General features: G+C 57.7%; 1 protein-coding gene across 1 annotated transcript; it reads left to right on the plus strand.

The window, feature by feature from the left end:
• Positions 1 to 1324: 1324 nt before the first annotated feature.
• On the plus strand, positions 1325 to 12237 carry SH2D2A (SH2 domain containing 2A). The gene is made up of 9 exons (XM_054011168.1): positions 1325 to 1448; positions 4875 to 5068; positions 6589 to 6818; positions 7123 to 7212; positions 7600 to 7765; positions 8581 to 8784; positions 8863 to 9399; positions 10156 to 10311; positions 11767 to 12237. Exons 1-8 carry the CDS (start codon positions 1325 to 1327, stop codon positions 10309 to 10311), a joined length of 1701 nt encoding a protein of 566 aa, XP_053867143.1. The 3' UTR covers positions 11767 to 12237.
• Positions 12238 to 13885: the final 1648 nt, after the last annotated feature.

The following is a 13885-nucleotide window of genomic DNA, read 5'->3' on the forward strand; positions in this document are numbered from 1 at the left end:
TAGACGCTCTGCTCTAGGAATTGTTCTGGGGCCGTTCTCTGGCCTGGAGGTCAGACTAGGTGATCGCAGTGGTCCCGCTAGCCTTGGGATCTAGGAATCCGATACACAAGACCGGGCTCTTTAAGTTGCCAAAGCCCTGGCCAAACATTAATTGGTTAATTGACAAGCCTCCCGCCGGGATCACAAAATACTCAGTCCCTTGGGAAATCAGGGACAGGTTCTGGGCACACAGAACGGTGGCGGAAGCTCGGAGCCTCAAACCCACCCCCCTGCCTCAGCTCTGCTTCCTCAGGAAGAGAATTAGGTCACTTGCTTGGCTCTCAGCGGCACAGCCCCGCCGGGGAGGAGAGCACCCCCTGCTGAGTCGCCCACCCCACTCCCTGCAGCAGAGGGTGCCCTGCTCTCCAGGACGCTCTCGAGGTCTAGCCTGGCCCCAGACAGCTTCCCCGGCTGATGTAGCCCAGGTCAGGCCTCCAAATAGCAAATGCACCTGATCTCAAAGGCCTGGCAGGATACTACCAAGGGGGTCTCATGTTTGATGGTAGTTGTTTGTCTAGCATCAGCACCCAGACACCCCAACGGAGGTCAGGGCCCCCTTGCACCAGGCCCTTCAGAGACCCAGAGCCACCGACAGTTCCTTCCAGGGGGGCGGCGGTCATTTATAGTCTAACGAGACAAAGGAAAGACGATTCTCCATTATACAAGGGGGGAACTGAGTTCAAATGATTTGTCTAAGGTCCCCCAGAGCAGTGTCTGGACTCGAACCCAGGTCTTATGGCCCGGCACTCAGAAGACCCCTCTAAGCAACCCCAGCCGCCACTAGCTGGCTGGCTTTTCAGTGTCCCAGCCTGGCACGGAGGGGAGTTAGCCTAGATAAGAATCAGGGCTATTTAAATAGCTTACGGGTGCTGGCTGTCTGCTAGGTGAGCAGAGGTCCCGATTTTATAGGAACAGTCCCAATTTTTGGGTCTTTTTCTTATATAGGCTCCTGTTACCCCCCACCCCCGTCCCGATTTTTCACACTTGCTCTCTGGTCACCCTACTGCAGCCACCCCTCGGAGCGGCGACCGAGCCCAGCCTGTCACAGCTGGCTCGCGCAGCGTCTCGCGGATCCAGGGACGTTCTCCCATCACGCCCCTTGTGTCACAGGCCCGGGCCGGCCGGGCGCTGCGGTGACACCACCCTCTCATCTCTGGCCCCAGCACCTCGCCCCAGAACTCTGCCGCGGCACTTTCCTTTTCCATGACGTCGCCGGCGGCGCTCCTTTGCTCGCCCGTGAACGAGCAGCATCTTGTGGCTTCGGTAGCTGCTTCCTGCCCTTTGCATGCAGAGAGAGCGTGAGGAGGACTTATCAGTTCCCCTACCTCCGGCAGACATCGCTGCCAGGGTCTCGGAGCTCGGGCCGCCGCAGGGCATGGACTCCCCGCTCAAGGAGGGACCTAGGACAGGTAGGAGCCACTGGGGAGCGGGGAAAGACCTCGACCGCTCTTCACTGGAGCAGATTTGTTCCCTTAAGGGGAGTCCAGTGAAGAGGGACGTGGGCGAGAGCCATGGAGACCGGAGTCCTGCAGGCAGGAGTGGGGCAGCGGAGCCAGGGGAATCTATGCCCCACGCCACAGCGGGTGAACTGCCCGCCAGGCGTTGGGCTGATCCAATGCACGAGTCCTGCACAGGGCTGCACAGAGGATTCAGGGGGCCTGGGGCAAAGCAATTTCGGGGACCCCTTCCATAAAAAAAAGTTGCAATACTATAGAATACAATGAAGCCCCAGATCCCCTCCCACGAGCCAAGCTTGGAGCTGAGCCCAGCCCCCACCCCCAGGCAATCGTGGGGCTCTTTACGGAGGTTGCCCAGCTGTGGGGGCTGGGTTGGGGGAATGCAGATGGCTGCCTGGCAGGCAGGGGTCGCTCCGAGACCCACACAGCTCGCTCCATGCCAGCCTCCAGACGACATCCGCGCCCCGAGCTGCTGACCTGGGCCGGCCGGTTTGATAGGCCCTGCTCCGGAACCAACCCTGCAATGCTTTCTCCAAGGGAAGGGGTGAGCGCAGCGCGGCTCCGTCCTAGCACCAACGCTTTCGAAGACGGCGGCTCGAGCCTCCTGCGCCTTGGGCTGGCTGTTTGCCCCAGTGCAAAGCAGGTGTCAAACGCTGCCCGAGCGGAATGGGCAGCAGCCCACACTCCCGCGGCGCTCAGGCTGACCGGGGGGCTGGGGGCGTGAATTGGTGCCTTTTCTTTCTTATCGGAAAAAAGGGGGAAAAATGAGAGACAAGAGGGGGAGGGGATCTCTTTTATGGGAACAAATTCGGCTGGTGAAAGAGAGACACTTTCGAGCCCCGAAGAAGAGCTCCTTGTAGCCCGAAAACTTGTCTCTTTCGACAACAGGAGTCAAAAGTCCAATAGGAGACATTGCCTCCTCCCCCACCTCGTCTCTCTGATATCCTGGGAGAAACTCGGCGGCAGCAACAAGAAAAGACGGTTAGGTCTCTTTCGAGAGAGGTGTCTCTCTCTTTTGCACCAGCATAGGCCCCGATCCTGGAGTCAGATCCCTGGGAATGCAACCCTGTCCCTGGGCAGAGCTCCAAGGGGATCAGCCAGTGTCCTTGTGGGCACAAACACGCATTGATCACATTGCAGGACTGGGGCCTTGCAATGCTGCTCTCCATTTGAGTGGCAGGAGATGGGTATTATTAAAAGGGCTCCTTAAAATATTAAAATATTAAAATATGCCACGGCAATCGCTGGCAGACATCTCCGGGATGCTAAAGTGGGATTGATCAACTGGTTTAAATAATTACTTCCTGTTTTAATTAACCCTTATTAAACACTATTGAAAGGTCTCCTGTAATTAGATCAGGATTAGAACCCAACAGAACAATTGTATTTCCTGGGATTATTACAGTAGCCTTCGAAGTCTCAGTCAAGGATTAGGGCCACGAGGTGCTGGATATACACCCTGGGAGAGAGTCTCTGCCCCGAGGAGGTTGCGATTACGTTCAAAAACCATTAAAAGCACATTAAGCTCACAAAAAATCAAACCCTCCAAAGTTAAGACGTGCCCAGTTAAGGCTTCCTGTGAAAACTGGCTGCAAGGGGGCTGAATTCTGGTGCAGTCTTTGATGACACAGTCATGTACGGGATGGGAAGCATTTTTTCTGCATGGGTAGGACGGATTTTTCCCTACACTCTTTCTCCGAAACAGCTGAACGGTTTTAGCGGAAACTTTCCCCAAGAATTCAGATATCCAGCGTGGTAAAGTTTGGCAAAGTTTCAAAGCAACCCCAAACTGCCAGTTAGAAGGGAAAGTGTCCCAGGGACAGCTCTAGACTTTGCTCCCGGTGCCGTCCAGCACAAGGGCACAGCGGAGAGGGAGGCTGAGTTGACCTAGCTGCAGTCCCAGCAAAGCAGCTGTCTTATTGCGTCCTCAGCCAAGAGTCAACAAGGCAGCTGCATTTAGTTTGCATCTTTTTGCTCGGGCGAAGAAGATGCACGATGTTTTTTTCCGCCCCACCTCACACCTCTGGAGCAAAGTGGCTGCGTTTGGAAACTGGCTGCACCCCGGGGGATTCATTCCCTTCCCCTCCACGGCGTCATGGACACCTGGGGAAAGCAGGCGCCGAGGGCTACCTGCAGGGTGCACTTCTGCCAACTCAAAGAGTTCGAAAGCCATGATTCAGAGCCCAGAAAATCATGAGATTTTGTTTAAAGCAATAAGACATTCTGGGAGCTTCTTATTTGCCTTCTAGTTTTCTGGGCCTTTAGGATTAGACCAGGGCTCATATTTTGGAAAAAAAATACACACACACCCCAAGCTAGAAATGTATTTTAACAAAGAGAGAGAGAGAGCTGGGAGTCTCACCTCATCACAGGACTCCAGGAGTTGGGGCTTGGTGAAAAACACCCAGAATTGTGAGACTAGCGATAAAGGCCCAAGCGCTGGCGGGTGTGTGGAGAATCCAGCACCGCGAGGCTTTAAGGAAGGGTGCAAGACATACCATCTCAGAGCGCCCCCTCGCAGCAGAGCACGGCATTGCAGCCACCCTGCCTCAGTTTCCCCAGCCTGCTCCAACTGCAGATTGGACTCGGCAGGTAACGCGTAACAGCGTCCTTTAGACTTAGGCCGACCAGAGCAGCAAACAAACTCCTTTCCTGCCAGGCTGTTCCCATCTGCAAGGGCTCCGGCTAGCCCTAGTCCTCAGCCAGCCTCCAACCCCATCCCACCCCCATGGGAGCAGAACAAAGCAGCCCCGATCAGCACCAGCTGCTGGGCTCTCCACCTCTAGGGTCGGCACCCAGCCCAGGTGTAGCAAGGCCAGGCTGGCTGGCCTCAAGCTGCCCTGTTCCCAGGGCATTTTCCAGCTCAGCGGGCACTCTCTCAAGCCAGGCCCCGTTTGGCACCATTTCCCAGCATCAGGGTGAAATCCTGCCTCCAGGGAGTCAGTGGCAACATTCCCATTGGCCTGGGTCGGGCTAGGATAGACAGACAGCGCTTATGACTTAGGAGGCAGCGTGACCTAGTGGATAGAGCACTAGCCTGGCCCTGAAGAGACCTGCGTTCTAATCCTAGCTCTGGCTTGCTGGGGCTGACCTTGAGCATGGCCCATCTGTGCCTCAGTTTCCCCATCAATGGATATTGTTTTGGCTGGGAGGGCCCATAGGAAGCAAGGCAGTGGAGGCCATGCAGATCTACATTGCAGGTCAGCTCCACCTCCTCTTCCCCGCCCAGTGCAGGCCCCCCAGGTGGCTTGCATACAGGGGCCAAAGGCCAGGCAGGAAAGAGACCTGGGATGGGGACGAGAGCTGCGGAGGAGAAGGCTCTTGCGCCTGCAGGGGGGCCCTGCTGGAGGATTGAGCCCTGTTTGTTTCCATCCCCAGGGGCTGACGTCTGGGACAATCAGGGACCCCTCCTCTTCAGCACATTTAAACCCAACGGTCTCAGCAAAGACGACAACGCGGACGAGCTGCCCCAGCTGGACGGCGCCAGTGCTGGGCTCAGCAGGGCGCCAGCCGGGGCCCAGAAGGAGAAGCAGCCTCCTGGCTCTCAGAGGGAGCAAGGCACCTATACCACGGTAGGAATTGGGAACCCTCGAGCTGGCCCTTCGCGGCTTCGTGTCATGGCACCCGGGAGGTGTAGGACTGGCCATTCTCCAGCTGCTCGGGGCTGTGCCGGGCCCCTCCCGCGGCTCTGCGGTGTGCGGGGAGCGTCTGACGGGTGCAGAATGAGGGGAGCGGGGGGAGGGTGCCCTGGCTGCCAGAGCGGGTTAAATAATGGAACAAATGTGTGCGCTGGGGGGAAATGCATCAGGTACCTTATTCAGCCCCCTCTTCTGTCCACCTGTCTATCCGTCTGTCTAGCCACCCATCTGTAACTGGGCATTCACCCTACAGCGTCCACCCACCCACCCACTCCACAGTAGCCATCCGTCTGTCCACTCCATACTGCCTGTCTACCCTACAGTACAGAATCCGTCCATTCATTCATGTCTGTCTACTCTACAGTATCTGTCCAACCGTCCACTGGTCCATATGTCCATCCATCCATCCATCCTTCACTAGCTGTCCATCCGTCCACCTTTACAGTATCTGTCCATCGTCAATCCACTCGACAGTATCCATCTGTTCACTCTATAGTACCTGTGCATCCGTCCATCCTTCTGTCTCCCCCACCTGTATCTATCCATCCATCCGTCCGTCCATCCACCCCACAGTACCTGCCCACCGGTCCATATTCCTAGCCACCCTTCAGTATCTATCTCCCCGTGGGTGTATGGGCACATGCCCCCAGCACGTAGGCTCTGTGGACGTGGCGGGCGGCGCACCGAGCATGGGAGAGGCAAGGGGCATAAAGGGCGGCTGTGAGCCCAGCTCTGAGCCCTACTCACAGACCCGGGACCCTCAGCGACCCTGGCGCCAGCTTCCAGCTGATGAAAGCAGCAGGACGTGCTGGGTTCTGCCTGGCTCTGACCATTCCCCAGTTTTGCAGAGGGGCCTGTTCCCTGGCTCCCCCCCCCCCCCCACATTGCCCACAAAGCGGCCGAGCCCTCACGACTGCCTTAGCAGAATGCTGCAAAGAACCCCCCCTTCCCTCCGGCTGAGCTGCGGGTGCCGGGTGCTTCGCCACCCAGAGCTGGCTCCTGGAGGGGGGTTATTTTTAATCGGCCTAGGACGCCTGCCTGGCCCAGTCGCCCGCTTATGGCATCTCGCCCGGGTTCCTTATCAGAGAGGCCGGGGCCTTTGGTCCTAGAAAGACAGAAACCCCCCGAGGATCCGCTCAGGGTCTCTGGAACAGAAGCCTCTTCTTGAGAAGCAGAGATTAGCTCCCCAGCGGTGTCAGCACAAAGGGAATCCCAAGGGGCTGCCGGAAAGAAGGGGCTTGGCAAAGGGGGCACAGCCTCTCCTGCCCTCGCCAGGCCCAGGCTCAGGCCTCGGCGCGCCGCCTGCCACATCCACCGTGCTGCAGGCCGGTGTGGGGGGGCTCTCCCCTCAGTCACTGCTTGCCCCAGCTTGGCACTAAGGGGAGGGGGGAACATGGCCCCCATCTCCCCCACCCTCCCCCTCATCTAGACCTCTGTTGCTCTCACTCCCTTAGGCCCCTCTCAGCTCATGGCCGGCGGCCAGCGCCAAGCTGAGCTGGTCTCTGCTCGGGGACCCCGCGCAGGGAGTGGAGACGCGGGCGAGGCTGGGGCCCGGCCTGGACCCTCCCGAGGCCCCGTCAGCGCTGCAGGCCCGAACCCGGGCGTGGTTCGAGCGAACGCAGGCGAGCCGGATCCGCCAGCAGGGGAAGCTGCCGCCCTGGTTTCACGGCTTCATCAGCAGGAGGTGAGGGGCCGGGGGTGCCTGGCAGGTACCCCGGAGCCGGCGGTGGGAAGTACGTGGCTGCCTGCCCTCGGCCCCACAGCAGCGTCCCCAGGACCCTGGGGCTTTTCCCACAGGCAGCGCCACATCCTGCTGCCACAGATAGGGCGAAGGAAGGAGTTTCACTTAGCCGGGGGGCGGGGGGCTGAGATATTGTACCCAAACTACCGGCAGCACCTACCCCGGCCCTATGAGGCCGCCTCTCTCACCCAGGAACCGCTGCTTCCCGCCCGGGTTATTTCTGACCCCGTTTGTCCTTCCCACACAGGGACACGGAGCAGCTGCTGCAGGAGAAGCCGCTGGGCTCTTTTCTGATTCGCTTCAGTGAAAGCACGGTGGGATTTGTCTTGTCGTACAGGTGAGGTCACCTGGCCGCCCCTTGCTCCTAAGCCAGCCCCGTAGGTGGGATCGCCAAGCCGCCGCAGCCCCACTCGCTGCTCTCTGTGCTCCGCCAGGCCGCCATCCATGCTGGTTGCTGGGCGTCGTTCTGTGCAGGGGGGGCCGGTCGGTCTCTCAGAGCTAGGGATCGTTGTTATTACGTGGGGACAAGGAGCCACACAGCGCTGGTGCTGTGGGTAACATGACCGTGGAAGCGCCTCTTCCAACCCCCCCACCCCCACCCCGGTTCCTTGAAGACCTGGACGCCGCTGACCCAGACGCACTGGGTGGAAGTGGCATAATTCCCATTGGCTCCAGTGCATCTGGAATTTCACCACCCCCGTGTTGATTTCTCTCCGGGCTCCAGGGGCAGAGATCGCTGCCGGCACTTCATCCTCGACCAGCTGGAAGACGAGTGCTACGTGATCCTAGGAGAGGACAGCGCCCACGCCGAGCTCCAGGGCCTGCTTCAGCACTACACCACCGCCCCCGTCACCCCCTACTACGAGTTCCTGACAGCACCGTGCCCCAGGGTAAGAGAGCGACTCGCCCAGAGCGCCTGGCATCCCATTGCGTGCCCAGGGATCGCTGGAATGCCGCAACTGCAGTCACAAGACAGGCACGGGAATGTGCTGGCTGGCTGGTGTCACCACTGCCCTCTGCTGGAGGGGAGCACAATTGCTCCACTGTGTGTCATAGGCCCTGTACTGCTGATGGGGATTCTCCAGGCCAAGCAGCGAGGGTCTGGGCTTGTGCAACATCAGGGGCTGAGGTCAGCACCATGACAGCCGTGGAATCTGAGGCCGTCACAGGTGTTACCGTAATTAGCACCTGAATGAATCGTGTCCCCCGAGACATGTAGCAGCGCAGAACGATCCCCAGTGCACTGGGAGAATTTCCCCACCATGAGGCAATTGAAAGGCAAGTTGTTCCAGGTGGCACAATCAGTCAGTGGCATAGACGCTGGGAGTCCCAATACCCTGTGCTCGGTTCTCCCCACTACGCCCGGCACCCTAGGAAGAGAACCCAGGTGTCCTGACACCCAGCCCTGTGCTCTGTTCTCCCCACTACACCCGGCACCCTAGGAAGAGAAGCCAGGTGTCCTGACACCCAGCCCTGTGCTCTGTTCTCCCCACTACGCCGGCACCCTAGGAAGAGAAGCCAGGTGTCCTGACACCCAGCCCTGTGCTCTGTTGCAGTTGGTTATTTGTATTGCTGTAGAACCTAGGAGTCCCAGTGCTAGGTGCTGTACAAACAGCTAAAAGAGGGTCCTAACCGCTGCACCGCGCTCTCTCCCCTCTCTTCTAATGCCACATCTATCGCTCAGCAGCTTTTCCCTTTGCCGCAGAGCGACAAGAGCCGAGAGAGTGGTGGGATCCCGGCTGGAGCCGAAGCAGGGTCCGGCGCCCCACCCGAGCCAGCAAATGTCCCCCCAGCAGCAGGCGGCCAAGCATACAGCCTGGTTCTCAGACAGCCCCAGGCGCCCAGCCAACAGACCCACCCCTGCCCGCTGGCTGCAGAGCAAAGGAACGAGGGATGCCCTTCCAAGGAGGTAAACATGGACACAGACAAAGGGGGGAGGAGCAGGGCTGCTTAGACAGAAGTTGACTTCATTTCATTCCTCCCTTAGGCTCCCTGTTCTGTTCCCCCGCTCCCCGCCAAAGCTGGCCCCGCTCAGAGGCCGAGTAGCCCCATGCAAGAGGCAGGGGCCTCTGCAGATCCCTACGCCCACGTCAGCAAAGTGTCCGTCCCCGCTGAGCAGCCCACGCCGGCCCAGCCCACAGAGGCCAAGTACCAGCAGCTGATGCGCTTCCACACCTACGCCGAGCCCCGCGAGGGCTTCCCGTCCCCCGAACGCCGCATCTACTACGAACCCGACGAGCCCATCCCCTTCTATGCCATGGGGCGGGGCTCGCTGCCCAGCCCCGACCCCGAGAACGTCTACGCGGAGGTGGAGCTGGCGGGCCGGCCCCGGCCTCTACCCAGAGTCCTGCAGGACACGGCCTCCACCCTGCCTCGGGGCTCATCCAGACCTCCCGTCGAGCCATCCCCAGGACACCGCAGGCTTCTCCGGAGCATGTCGGGGCAGGGGTCCCGGAGGAGGCGGCTGCCTGCAGCTCTCACCGCCGAGGGGGACCGGGGGAGGCCTTCTGGGCCATCTTCGGAGGTGGGTGCCAGGTGGAAGGACAAGTGGGGAGCTGCACTTTAAATGGCCACAAGGGGGCAGGACAAGTCGAGTCTGATGGGCCCTGAGACACTCTAGGTCGCTGGTTCAAATCCAGCTGGTGACTCACATACGCTGGCTGCTTGGGGGCCTGTGTGCAATGAGTTTGGTGGGGCTCAGTCCTGATGCTAGTGGGTGGGGGTCTCTCCCACAGAACCCACCAATGCTATTTCCCCCCTCTGCTGGACCATGGACTTAATGGGCCAAGGATACTGATTTCCCCTGAACCTTCCACTATTCTGGAGTATTATCATAATGCCTAGAGGCCTCACCGGAGATCAGGGCCCCCGTGTGCTGGGTGTTGCAGATACATAGCAAAAGCCTGTCTCTGTTTTACAATCTATGTCGAGAAGACAGAGGGTGGGAGGGGAAACTGAGGCACAGAGCAGGGACATGACCAAGCTCACCCAGCGGAGCACTGGCAGAGCTAGGAACAGAACCCAGCTTCCCTGAATCGTATGCCAGTGCCCTACCCACAGGCCCATGCTGCCGCTGAAATCCGAGCTGAGGAATATTGGTGGAGAATGGTTCATGGAGGGGGAGAAGTGTGATCTACTGCTGTCCCTGCTCCGTGGGTGCACTAGGAATCCTTATCCCCAGCGCTGCCCGTCCCCTGCCTCTCCCCAGGGCCTGAATAGGAATGGCGCGCAGCAATTCTGCGTCCCTTTCACTTTCCCCCTCTCTCCTCCTTCCTCTCAGACCCCGCTGGAGTTTGATGACCTGGTTTACAGCAGGAAGCCAGCCAGCCTGACCAGACCAGCAGCCACCAGGGGAAAGGAAGGTCGAGAAAACATTTACGAGCTGATTTCTGGAGACCATCCGAGCCTGCACGCCTCGGGGAGCAGTAACTCCTAGGTAGGTATTAGGGAAAATCCAGAAGAAATTAGGTAGGCAGAAGGGGAAAGTCAGCCCTTATGCATCATGTCAGCCCACAGCTAGCGTTCACACCCACTGCAGCAAATGACACTGCAAGGCGCAGGGGGACTTGGGCCCATGCGATGCACCTAGATTTCATCGGGGGTAGGGCCAGGCCGTCGGCGGCTGGAATTTCCCCCTGTGCAGAGAAAGAGAGAGAGCATAGGCCCATGCAGCACTGAACCTACCCCTGGGTGCGTGAGTCACTTTCAGGTTCTCACGCTCCAGCCTGTTCCGGCTCTCAAACCCTCGAGGGATGGGGGAGTGGGGGGGATGGACTGGATTTGATGAATCTCAAAGGAGAATGGGGAAAGGCATTTCTTGTAGTCGCCTTTTGGGGAGGAAAATCTGCTTTTTAATTAAAAAAAAAACAACCACCAACCACTTGTAGGCTAAACTGACGGGAGCATCCTTCCAAAGGCGGGTTAACATTTTAACACCGCCTTGAACATGAAAGGGAGGCAGTTTGGTCTAGGGGCTGCTAGCGCATAGGACAGAGTTAAGTCACATCGGCTCTAGGCCCAACTCTGCCACGAGCCTGCTGTTGTACAAGTCACTTTGCCACTCTGTGCCTCAGTTTCCCCATCCATCCAATGGAGATAATGATACTGACCCCCGTTGAGATGGATGGGTGATAAGAGCCGGAGGGGGATATATTACCAGTTGCCCTGTTACTGGGCTTGGAGCTGGGATGGATTTTCAGCCATCTTTGCACTCCCCATAAGCAGGTGCTGGGCCCTCTATGGTTCTCCGGCCATGCCCCCAATTCACCTCCTACCCCGGCAGATGGGAGCAGTGCCCTGACACTAGCACCACCCTACCTGGAGAGCTAGGGAATCCTCAGCCAGCCATCTCCATCCGCTCTGCGGCCCCGTTACACTCCAGGCCAGCATCCGTGGGGCTGAGTTACGGAGAATCAGGCCCATGGAGTTGCAGCTTTATATTCATCGCAGCATCTAAATTCGACAACTCTTAAAAGACACGGGCCCGGCCTGTTTGCTAGTTAGTTGATCTGTAAACCAGTAGCACAAAATTAACACTGGTGCTGTGAAAATAGCCAGCCACAGCCACCCTCAACAGAGGGAAGAAAAAGGACAGAGAACTACGAGACGGAGGGGACACTTGGGGGGGGGGGGGGGTCTTAACCTCTTAGGAAGTTGCTAGATTTTCTCACAGGCATTTAAGTTTTCTGTCACCTAAATAGCAAGTCACACGCTCCATAGCTTGGGTCACTACACCCCTCACCACAAGCTGCCTACGCCCGCTCATATCCCCCAGTGAGCCCTGATGCCCAGCCCCTGCAGTGCCCGCCCACCCTCCCTGAGCTGGGAAAAGGAAAATGGCAAACACCCAACTCTTTGGGATGCGTGACACAAGCATTTTCACTCTTTTCAGAGCCCTCCCACATTCAAGGCAAGCCGGCAGGACACCCCCTGCCAAGGGTTCCAGGGCTTGAGAGCCTCCGGAGAAGACTTCTTCCCCATCAGCTGCTCTCTAGGACACAGAGTTGCTGCAGACATACGCCCTCAAGACACCGCTGCTCCGACCGCCTCTCTCACGTTTGTGCTGAGAGCAGCCTGCACCGTGAATTCAAGGACCACACACACTCGCACTCTGCCCCACTTCCAAGGGTGGGAGATTCAGGAAGCAGGGAAGATCTTTCCATGGAAAGGCCAATGAGATCCAACGCCAATAAAAAATCCAACGAGGTCCTCGGCTCACAGTCTCTTCCTCACAGCTACGACACCAGCTTTATCGGTTTTCCCATCCCTCCTGCTCTCAGTCAGAGGTTGCTTGGTACTCAAGACTTGTGTCTTTTTTGGACCCATGATGTCATCTCCTTCCCTCCTCCCCTTGGAGCAGGGTCCTTGCTTCTTGATGTCATTGGGCAGCCGTAGAAGCTGCTTCATGGGGTGGCACTACCAAGTCCAAATGGGGTAACGAACACCCTCTGGCATGGACGGAGATGCCCACTGACTTGACGCCGCAGAGCTGTTCAGATAAGAAGGATCCTTATTTTTAAATAAGGGGAATAAACAGAAGCAAATGGGATGAAATTGACTTGCCTGCAGGGTGGGCGGCATTTAAATCCTGCTTAAATGAGGGGCAGGACTCAGGGTTTAAGTTCCGCATTAAGTCCTATGGACCCTCTGCTGCTTTCTGTAACCACTATGGGCTGTATTTCGCTCTCCCTTCTCAGGGCAAGAATTGGTCACCGCGATGGGCTGTCTGTAAATAAAAGCGATGAGCCTTCACTGAGCCGTGAACTGCCCTTAAGGTGTCTTAGCATCCCCAGAGACAACGAAGAGAAGGAAAAGCATTTGATCCAGATGCGGCTCAGCTCAAGCACAGCTGTAATTCGTCCTCTCCCCACCACCACCCCGACGGTAGGTTCAAAGGCAGCATTTTCAGAGAGGAAGGATGGTCTTTAGGCTCCGGCACAGTAGCGGACAGGACCCCCCCCGTGTCATCGCTGCTTCAAGGAACAGCTGCCAGTTAGGAGCAGCCTGGGGAGGGGCGCAGAGGGTGGAGGTACTGGGGGATGTGGGAAGAGAGTGGCAGGGCTACGAAATGGATGGATTGTGGAAGGTGATAGGCAGGAAATGCTGCATGCTACAAGGATGCTTTGCGAGAAGTCTCAGCGCCTGGGGGAGAGCGGCTGAGGGTTCCACTAGGTAACATACAGAGGAAAGGCCCAGGAAACGCTGCAGTTAGGAACAAACAAAATCTCTCAAAGCCAGAAAATTCAGAGTGAAGGTGAAACTTACAAGAAATCCTAAACATGGGAAAGGTCCCTAAGACCCCCAACACCCTTACCTCTGCTTCCTCCCCGATGCAGCCCCTTCCCCCGGGGGTGATCTGACTCACGTGTGCACCTCGTAACACGGCTACTAAGCAGCAAGTGGCCAGAGAGCTTCTGGTGTCTGCCTGATTCTTCCCCCTTCTCCACCCCAAGACCTACCATTTCTTTGCAGGGAGGGCAGCCGCAAACCCCACCACCGAACAGACCAGCGTAAAAGCAACGGCCGGGCTCACATGAGCCAGCATCTGGGCCAACAGGCCCCTCCATGATTCAGCTCCGCCAGGAGAAGCCATTTGAATGTTCCATGGCCCTGAAGTCTCCCTGTTCAATTCCAGGGGAGGGGGGAATAGTTCTGGTGTCCCCCTTTTGTCCAGCAGGGTCACCTATTCTCCGATGTAGAAATACTGCCAAGTCGCCTGTGTCTATGTTTTGAGTAGTCCCAGGTGTTCAGGGTCCAGGCCTTGATTCTCATTGAGACTAAGGCTTGGTCTACACTACAGAGTTACGTCAGTACAACGGCATCACTCAGGCATGTGGGAAATTTACACCCGAGTGCCACAGTTATACTGACAGAACTCCGGCTGTACACAGCACTACGTGGACAGGAGGGCTTCTCTCAGGGAGGGGGAGTACCTACACCGACAGGAGACGCTCTCCCCTGTCGGTGTAGGTAGCATCTTCACTTAAGCACTACAGCAATGTATGTGTAGA

The sequence above is a fragment of the Malaclemys terrapin genome, chromosome 21, assembly GCF_027887155.1.
Source record: "Malaclemys terrapin pileata isolate rMalTer1 chromosome 21, rMalTer1.hap1, whole genome shotgun sequence".
In the NCBI taxonomy this organism is placed as follows: Eukaryota; Metazoa; Chordata; order Testudines; family Emydidae; genus Malaclemys; species Malaclemys terrapin.